The 9,988-nt window shown below is 42.4% G+C and overlaps 2 protein-coding genes across 2 annotated transcripts in view; one reads left to right on the top strand and one right to left on the bottom strand.

The window, feature by feature from the left end:
* The window catches only part of pex16 (peroxisomal biogenesis factor 16), a 9,365-nt gene extending 2,886 nt beyond the window's left edge, over positions 1 to 6,479 (bottom strand). The window contains exons 1-8 of the mRNA XM_034889475.1: positions 6,163 to 6,479; positions 3,079 to 3,114; positions 2,700 to 2,776; positions 1,864 to 1,997; positions 1,608 to 1,708; positions 1,246 to 1,326; positions 507 to 759; positions 245 to 279 (exon numbers count right to left, since the gene is read on the bottom strand). Of these exons, the coding sequence (XP_034745366.1) occupies positions 245 to 279; positions 507 to 759; positions 1,246 to 1,326; positions 1,608 to 1,708; positions 1,864 to 1,997; positions 2,700 to 2,776; positions 3,079 to 3,114; positions 6,163 to 6,295 (850 nt within the window). The 5' untranslated portion in view covers positions 6,296 to 6,479. The remainder of the gene's footprint in view (positions 1 to 244; positions 280 to 506; positions 760 to 1,245; positions 1,327 to 1,607; positions 1,709 to 1,863; positions 1,998 to 2,699; positions 2,777 to 3,078; positions 3,115 to 6,162) is intronic.
* A 16-nt stretch (positions 6,480 to 6,495) lies between these two features.
* Positions 6,496 to 9,988, top strand: part of cars1 (cysteinyl-tRNA synthetase 1) — a 28,497-nt gene continuing 25,004 nt past the window's right edge. The window contains exons 1-2 of the mRNA XM_034889349.1: positions 6,496 to 6,625; positions 8,959 to 9,189. Coding sequence (XP_034745240.1) covers positions 6,604 to 6,625; positions 8,959 to 9,189 — 253 coding nt within the window. The 5' untranslated portion in view covers positions 6,496 to 6,603. The remainder of the gene's footprint in view (positions 6,626 to 8,958; positions 9,190 to 9,988) is intronic.

Below are 9,988 nucleotides of genomic sequence, written 5' to 3'. Positions count from 1 at the left end.
CCTGCTCTGTCTCAGTTAAGGGGTCCTTGGCTTAGACAACATTGAAGACCCCTGATTTAGAGGACTGTGCCGCCTTGGCAGTTCTGTTCTCTAGTGTGTTTTCAAATTCAATATGTAACTACATCCTGTACCAACTATATATAATGAGCAGCGATGAACGTGTGACTATGAATTATTTAATGTGTATCTGTGACTGTGATTTATGATTTATGAATGGATAAATGAAATGGTTTGTAATTTTAACTAGGACTGAGTGCATGGATGCGTATGGAAGTAGGACTGAGGGGTTGTAAGGTACGTATTGGTGAACAGAAGAAGGTTTTATCTTATTTAGTATAGAAAATGGTCATTGGTAATCTGCAACTTGCCCAGCTCTTTGAGTAACCCATGTAGTATACATATATTATACATATAGTCCATATGTTTATACTGTACATTTGTCTTTTCATTGTTTTAACCCTGCGCTTGTTGTTGTGTGTCTGTTGTAACTTTTGCAGCAATGTTACTCCGTGTCCAAAACTAATTTCCCCTTAAGGGAGACTGATGAAGAAACGTCGACTCTCCTGTATACCCGGGTGGAGTGGTGCGAAGACGGGACAAGGATACAGTGGACAAGCGGCCGTCCGATGTACACGGACTCAGCCAGGGTCTCCTGGAGCCTCAGCTGCGTTGGTTGGCTGTGGAGCTTCTCATCACTTAAGCTGCTCCTCGTCTTCTTCTGACCGGGCGCCCCCCACAGCCGGGCCTGCAGGCCGGGCGCTGCACCACAGAGACCAGAGGGGGGGGGGGGGCACAAGGTTACCACAAGGACAGCGGCAAGTCACAAGGTTAGTCACTCTTTTTTCTGTCAAATTGCAACATGAATACATCAACAAAACAGCTGGTATTCCCTTTCTGTCACATCTCCATCAGTCAGATTCCCTGGATTTAGGAATATCTGCACATGGGGAGGTATTTTAATGACATTTCAGGCCTGTTTAGAGGCTAAAAACAGGTTTAAAACTTGCCCTGGTTAAGCCTGTTGGGTGCTAACTCTAGCAGGAGGATAACGCGGTGTAGGCAGCACCGATTGGTTAGTTTTTCTCTCTACTGACAGACCTCCACATTTACAAACAACTGAGCTACGTGTTAAAATTGACTGGAATTCTCCTTTAATAAGCTCAAGCATCTCTAATTTTCCGCCCATGTGAATCTCCAAAGTATATCAAGATGATGCCTATTTATTATGATTTCAACTAGTCTTACCGCTGCCTAGTGGTCTAATAACTCGTCCCGACCTCTGGCCCACAAAGCAGGCGTCATCTTGCTGCTCCCCGTCAACGCCATCTGTGGAGAAGAGGACGTGGACACGATACAATCTGGTTCACTCCTCACACACACACCACTTCTCCAAGGCAGGGACTGAGGAATAATCGTTTCATGTGCAGAATAAAGTCCCCTGCAGGAGCTGCTGCCCCCCCCCCCCCCCCCCCCCCCCCCCCCCCCCCCCCCCCCCCCCCCCCCCCGCCCACCTCCGGAAACTCTGACAGAGATGGATGGATGGATGGATGGACTACAGCTTTTTAAAGGAAGTGAAAACAGCGAGTGAGAGAGAGAGAATAACTGACCTTCACCGACAACTTCTGCACTTCTGTCGAGGGGGATTATGGGCGGTGAAGTCTGGATGCCGGATTTGTACCACAGAAGAAGGATGAGGCGAAAAATTGCCCTGGAGATGAGGTTGAGAAGGACATTCGGTTAGTCCTTTCAAATAAAGTTAAACTGAGAAACACAAGAAACAGTATGTCATGCTTCTGAGAATTCATGACGGGATCGTGTGTTCTTCTGATTAGACGACAGGTCACCAGAGGAGGAAAAGCATACTTAAAGATCTGAATGAGTCCAATCACCAGCCAGCGGCCCACGTCCCCCCACAGCTTGCAGGCCCCCATCTCCAGGAAAACCTCCACGTGCTCCAACACACACAGCCAGTTGAGGAGTCTCTGCTGAGAGAGGGACTGAACACACAACAGGGACACTAGTTACTTATGCCGCACTGGAACTTTTATTCTTGTGTTTTATGTGTTTTTATGTTTTTATTTTTCACTGTCTATTCACGTGTTTTATCGGTTTTTAATGCTTATGACACTTATGTTTTATCTGTTAGTTTTTTTTAGGGTTAGGGTTTTATACAGAGAAAGACAGAGAAAGACAGACTGGAAGGGTAGCACTTTAAAAAAAAAAAAGTGTGAATGTGTAGTGTCGAAAACAGACACGAAAGGGAGCGCTAGATCGGCTTAATTAGTGTGAAGAAGAGTCCGAGGAGACGACAGGTAACGTCTCTAAACATAGAGTCATGAAGGGTTATAGACACTGAGGGGATCACCAAAGGTAGCACTAACATGGACTAACTAGTGGGAAGGTAGTCTCAAGTTTACACTTGTGTTTTATCTATTTTATAAATTGTGTAAAGCACGTTTGAATCGCCCTGTTGCTGAAATGTGCTCTACAGATGAAGCTGCCTCGCCTTACTAGAAAACTAGATAAGACCTTCTGTTTATTCCTCCAGCTGGTAAAACCGCAGCCGGTTTCTTTCCCCTTTGGCCACATGGGTTTCTCCTTTGACACATTTTGGGGATAGAAGTTTGTATGTGTGCAGCAAGCACTTATTTCTGTGAATGCAGCCTGAGATGATCGGAGCTCTATCGGGCGGTGCTCACCACGGGGAAGACACATCTCCGCCCTTTACGCAGAATACTGTCGTTGAAGAGCACCAGGAGATTGGAGGCGGAGTACACTGGAGAAGACACAAAGCCACCAACACAGGGTTAATCTGGTACCCAATCAGTCTTCAATCCTTTAATTCTGCTTTTTTTAGGGCCAGACTTATTTCATACATAATTACGACATTTAGTGTCTGAAAGACTCTGTTAAAATAGTCATGAGAACGGCATTATAACAGCTGATTACACATTTCTGAAGGGTTGTGGGTTGTGCAGGTTGGGTAATTATGTATTAAAACTTACATTTGAGCTGATACCTAATCTTTATATATCTTATATATATATATATATCTTATATTTATATACTTTTACTCACCTAGCTCCGATATTTCATGAGAATCAGCAAATCGCCCTGAAAAACAAGAGCCAATCATCATGTGCTGAAAACAGAAAGGCTTAAAGAAGAAGAAGAAGCTGGTGTCGATTAGCGCTGCACGACAGAAGGAAAATATGTACCTGCGATTATTTTGACTGATACTGTGATGGCGACGTGATTCACGATATTGGAGGGAATGGTCGTTTTTGTATTATTTTCTATGGAAACACATTTTAATGATAAAGTGTTAATGATAAAAGAGGAATCGGTTCTTTATTGGAATCTTGTGAAGGATTTTGGTTTAAAATACTATCATTGCTTCACAATTTAATATGCACACGTTTGGTTTCCAGAGCCCCGCAGCCTTGGAGCACAGTAAGAGGCGCTCTGGTGAGGCTTTATTTGACATTATGAAGTCAAAGTCAAAGTCCTTTTATTGGTCTCCCTGAGGAGAAATTTGCATTGGACACTGAGCATCTTCCTTAGCTGCGAGAGTTACAGACACAACGACCAGCACGGGGTTAAAAACGGTTAAAAGACAAATGTACAGTCAACATGTGGGCGACTCCAGGGCCGGTGCAAATAGCAGATTTACGATTTCCTCTACTAAATAAGATCAAAGCCATACTTCAAAACAAAACCAATTTCTTTCATGCATCACAGTCACAGATATACATCAAAATATTCATAGTCATACATTCATCTCTGCTCATTAATGAGCTTTACTGCGACGAAGCCCCGTAAAACTGCAAACCACCACCACTACCTTTCCTCTTACTCCGGATTTCCACCAACTGCGGAACGACTCCAAGTCGGCGCCGTGCCCCCCAGTCCGTCGATACCCCCCAGGGTCTGGATTTGTTGTGGAAACAGGTATGGCCGTGACTGACAGCTGAAGTCACGAGGACCCACGAGATCTCGCAGGTTCACGTGTGATCGCGCGATATAACAGAATGTAGTTTCTACACACAGAGCCCCAAAACCTCCGACCTGTTGACTTCAGGTCGGTCGTTGTGACATTTTCAAGGTGTAGTGCAGAGAAATATGATCCGCCGTGAGCACGGTGGGTTTTATTTTGAAAATTAAGCGGATGTAATTTCTTTGTGTTTGTGTACTTGACCTCCTGTCCCACGCTATCTGCCGCGTGCTGCGTTGCTGCGGAGCTGCTCCGGAGGGCCGGGGATCGCCGGAGCAGCTCCGCAGCCGTTCCGCAGTCAGTGGAAATCAGGCGTGATTTGGGAAAATGAGCATGTGATCCGTTTCAACTCGACCACTGAAAGAATCGGCATCGAGAATCAATAAGAACCGGAATCGAAAGGAAGACTCAGAATTGGAATCAGGGTAGTTAAAATCCAAATAAAGCCCAACCCTAATAGCAAGGCTGCCCAATTTAGAGCCTGCGCTCTTTTTACTCTTTGGCCCGCCATTGATTTCCCATGCTCATGTTTATTTTCATCTTATTTTAAGAGTAAGCGAAACGTTAAATTTGTGCAGGTAGAAACACGTAATCTGAGTTTAACGGCAACGTAAAGCACAGAGCGGTGAAACTTCCCATTTAAATTACATCCAGTCTATGTAGAAAGGCAAGAATTACAGTTTTCTTCAACACCAACATTCATTTTTGGCCGGTGGTCTTCCTTCGAGACACATTTTGGCCCCAAATAGGAAAGAATGTGGGCATCATAATAATAATAATAATAATTATGTTTACTTTAATAATCCCACAAGTGGAACTACAATTTACACTCTGTTATTATTACACATGCACTAATGGAGAGAGGTCAGAGTGAAAGGCGCCCCGAGCAGTTGAGGGTTCAGTGCCTTGCTCAACAGCACCTTGGCAGGGCCCAGGAAGTGAACTGACCCAACTCCTTACAGACTGAGCTACTAAGACCCCCACCTTTGTAGGCGGGGACGTCTCTGCAGCCCCACAATACCTAATTCTAAGGGTTTGACACATACTTTGCCTTTAACAAATATTGCCCCTCCCTTCGTTTTGGATATTGCACCAGCACACATTGGGATTTCGATAAAATTGCGACTAACTGTGCAGCCCTCGTGTCACGGCTTTTCTAGTAGTGTCAAGTGAAGATAAAACTATCTCTTGGACAAAGTTAGCTCGAGTCTGAAGTGACGTTACGCTCCCACACAGCGGGGCAGTAACGTCTCTGCGTCATTAATGATTAATATAGGGAGACCACACGTCCCCGGTTCCGGTTCCGGTGACTTGTCCCGGGCTGGACCTGTCCCCGGTTTTCACTGTGACTGACAGACCCGAAATTGGAATGAAAGAAAGAAAGCATTGACCAAACGGAGCCGGTGGTCTCTCACCCTCCACCCGCAGCCTCCAGGCAGCTCAGAGAGGTTTTAGAAAGCCGTGTGTTACGATGCTAAAATCACTGATTATTTACATGGAGTCTGGTGGGTTTAGCTAACAACATTTTTATTCAGACTTTTATGTTTTAAAAAAAGGATCTTAATCTTTAACAGAAAGGTCGACCTCCTTAGAAACCCTTTCCATGATGTTGTCAGACACTTAGAATATTAATCTGATATAATATAATAATATATAATATATAATAATATAATTATATAATAATAATACAAGCTGGACAGTTGTCCCATTAACTTCCATTGTAGCTTGTTTCTCTGCTGCCGACTGCAGAGATCTCGTTTAATCCCGCATCAATGTCAAAGGAAACTAGTTCCCTAATAGTTTCTATTAGGGAACTAAGAGAACTAATATTGTATCTGGTTCTCAATGAGCTGCTGCAGAAACAAGCCTGAAGCAATAAAGCCAAAGCTGTCAGATAAATGTAGTTCAGTAAAGATTACAACATCCCCCTCTGAGGTGTAGTGGACTACAAGTAGGAAGTAACAGCAGAGGGGGATGCTAGGATCAGACCTTGGGTCTAGGGGTCAGGGTCTAGGTCTAGTGTCCCCGTTTTCAGTTTTACAAAAATAAAACCATGACGTGTTTTGGAGGTTTATTTACGCTTCTGAGCTGCAAATGTCCCCGGATGTTGTCAGAGACATCTGGTCCCCTTAGACCATTGAAACCAGGACCAGCTCGCTGCCACTGACCTGCGATCAGGTAGGAGAGGGTCCGGACCGTGCTCTCCAGCTGGGCTGTCGCGGCCGGGTTTCTCTTCACGTACTCGGTGTATCGCTCATAAACACGAGCCAGTTTATCCACGTACTCTTTAATGTTTGACATTTCCGCTTTAACTTACTGCACACTGACAGATACAATCTTCGTGTAGCCGCTGTGTTCACAATAAACCTTCTATTTATCTATCTATTTGGACGCGTTAGATAGTTTGGAGTAGTTACATCCACCTTCTTGCAGGTGATAACAAAACTAACTTCCGCATGGATGATCCGTCACTCATTAATGTCCCCCCCCTCGCCGCTCTCATGTTCGAACACATTGGTTCCGGTTCCTACCGTTAGCATTTAGCGCACGGCTTCTTCTTCCGGACACGTTATTGTTGCATCAGCATCCAACCATCCAGCACTGTGGCCATGTCGACCCCAGGAGAGCCAGGTACGGTAAACAATGTCTATTTTTCACCCTAAAGACACCTACATGAAAATTAGTTAGAAGGTTGTGACGAACTGTCAAAGCTAACAAGCTAACAGTAGCGTTGTTAGCTTTCTGAAGCTGTGGTGCAAAGCCTCCGGTAAAGGTACCCGGAGAGTGAAGGATGAACCAAACCTCCTTTAAAAATCGGCCTATTTAAACTCCCAGTTAATGGAGCTGAATGTAACGGTTAGGACGCGCAGGTCAATGAATACGACCCACAGATATTCTAGATTTAAAGGCGACACTTTTCGCTTCAGGACACGTATTCCATATGTCAGTGTTTAATTTAGAAAACTCAAATGTCAGGTGTTAAAACTGGTTCTGAATTTTGAACAGGGTTTGGTTGGGCGCGTTATGGAAATGGGAACTGTACTATGCGACTGTGATTAACTAAAACTGTGGCGTTAAAGGGACATAAATATGAGAATAAATGCAATAAGTAGGGCATAACATGCTGGTATAACCCCCGAAACTGTAATGTCTTTACTAAAATAATGACAATATATATTTATTCCGTTAACGTTACTCTGTCTCAACTGTTTTAACCACGTTATAATGGTTGTCTTGACATCTGGGCAGATGTTGCTACACAGCCTGGTTGACTGCAGACACTATTGATAATGTTAATAATAATAATGTTATGTTAAAATTAGACAAATATACATACTGTCATCCACACTCTCCATGCGCTCACAGGATCGGTTTGTATAATATCTAATGTCAACCTTTCCTAGGTCTTTAAATGTTTATTAGAATTAAATTTATATTATTTTTTGTCGCTTTGTAACTTTTGTGTTTATATTTGCCATACAAATATATTAATATTATTATAAATCCGTCCTAATATTGTGTTGATGTTCATCTTTTTCCAATTTTGGCCTGTAGTGTGTGTGTGTGTGTGTGTGTGTGTGTGTGTGTGTGTGTGTGTGTGTGTGTATATATATATATATATATATATATATATATATATATATATATATATATATATATATATATATATATATATGAATGTTTTTGGTTCCTACTTTCAGTTTTTCTCAGTTGCATCATCTACTGTAGTTCGATCAGTTACATTTCTCTTCGACATTGTCCTTTTATTTCACTCATCTCTAAATAACTTGCACATAAGGTTCAATTATAAAATGTCCTAAAACCCAGATGAGCTCACTTCTGGTTAGTACTATGTAACGATGTATTTTTAGGTAAGTGATGCAGGATGACATGCTTAAGGACGGCCTTATAGTCTATCAGCATATCTTAACGTTTTTAATGCCATTTTGCATCATAAGCTGCACAAGAACCACGTTGAATTTTATGTTTTGGAGCACATTTTTAATCAAGATCATCCAGATGAAGATGTGGTCTCTAATTAAACCGTCTAGGTCTACTTTTTCATCAAGCTGTCACTTTGTGGTTAACCCTCATTTGTGTCTAGACTTGTGTTGCTTACTTTGTTTCATTTTCAATCTTATTTCATTATTGGTAATGCAGGCGTAGAAAATCTATTCAACTTTCCATTTAACTTTCAGTTTGACTTTGTTGGTTTCACACTTAGTGTTCTTGTTTTGGAAACTCCATCCGGTCCGTTTCACTTTCACTCTTCGTTTCATTCTTTGGGAGTTGTGTTTTGTACAGACAGAAACGACTTTGTTAATCATTGATAAAGAATGGTTATTGAAGGGGTCAGAACACATTTTCTGATTAAGATTGATTAGTATTTTGGAACTTTTAGACATTAGTTTACTTTTTTTAGCATTATTATAGTTCTTTAGATCCCACTTAGAGCCCGTTGCCCTTTAGTGTCACATGGTCTCTGTTCCATGTCCTGTTTCTGAGCCCTACAGTGACTGCTGTACACCCAGCACCATGGCCAGAGACACAGCTGCTGTCAGACACATGTTGCAACATCTGTACTGTAATAAAACAACACCACTTCTCCTTTTACTGCGTTTTACGAAGTATTCCATCAGTCCACAACATTCAAAACATCATTTGTAGATCGACTTTTAAGTTATCACACGATACCGAGAGGAGAGAAATCTAAAGGATCACACCCGGTCAGAGACTGGAATATGTGCCTGTCTGTTCTTCCGGGGCACCGGGCGTTTGCGTCATATAATCTACAGGATTTTATGTTTTTCTACATAATTTGAGTTGGAAGTGTGCTGACCTGCTGCTGAACACAGAAGGTCTCGGCTGTGGTGAACTCGTGGTGCTGTTGGTAGTGTTTTCCTCATGCTGCTGCAGCCTAGTCTGTAATTCTTCTGCGACTGTTTGCCCTCTTGTTTCTGCAGCCTTTGAGCATGGCTTCTTGCTACAGATAAATGAGGAGGCCGCGCTGGCAGCGGCCCTGAATGACTACCTAACGTCCCGCAGCTACCTGGCAGGGTTCAGCCCGTCCCAGGCCGACCAGAAAGCCTTTAAGCTCCTCCACAGGCCCCCAGACCCACAGCATGTCCACGCTCTGCGCTGGTACAGACACATAGCAGCCCTGCAGCCGGACCTCCTCCAGCCTGAGAGCAGCAGTGAGTAGACAGACAGACAGACAGACAGACAGACAGACAGACAGACAGACAGACAGACAGACAGACAGACAGACAGACAGACAGACAGCAGTAGGCATGCACAGGCTTGGACTAGGGATGCACAACACATCGCTTTTTATTGTCATCGCGATATCAACCGGGTGCAATAACGACATCGCGGAAGGCTGCATCAGAGTGAGAAAGACCCCAGGAGATTTGTTTGTGTTCGTTGAAAGAAAATTTCAGCAGAAAAGCTACATTTTAAAATGTTAACTGTCATTCTTCTTTTAGTGCTGCCTTATATATTTAATTCAATGTTCAATAAAAAACATTAGGAAGCTATTTCATTTGTTTTAAATTCAACAACCACTTTAATGTACAGTATGTTAGCAGAATACTAAAAGCAGCAGAATGGACTTCACTTAAATATATGGTCAAGGTCCAAGTTACTATAGATAGATAGATAGATAGATACTATAGATACTATAGATAGATACTATAGATAGATACTATAGATAGATAGATAGATAGATAGATAGATACTATAGATAGATAGATAGATAGATACTTTAGATAGATAGATACTATAGATAGATAGATACTATAGATAGATAGATAGATACTATTGATAGATACTATAGATAGATACTATAGATAGATAGATAGATACTATAGATAGATACGATAGATAGATAGATACTATAGATAGATAGATAGATACTATAGATACAGTGGGTACGGAAAGTATTCAGACCCCTTTAAATTTTTCACTCTTTGTTTCATTGCAGCCTTTTTCCAA

This window comes from Etheostoma cragini, chromosome 1, assembly GCF_013103735.1.
Source record: "Etheostoma cragini isolate CJK2018 chromosome 1, CSU_Ecrag_1.0, whole genome shotgun sequence".
Lineage (NCBI taxonomy): Eukaryota > Metazoa > Chordata > Actinopteri > Perciformes > Percidae > Etheostoma > Etheostoma cragini.
This window is presented reverse-complemented; position numbering and strand designations above follow the sequence as displayed.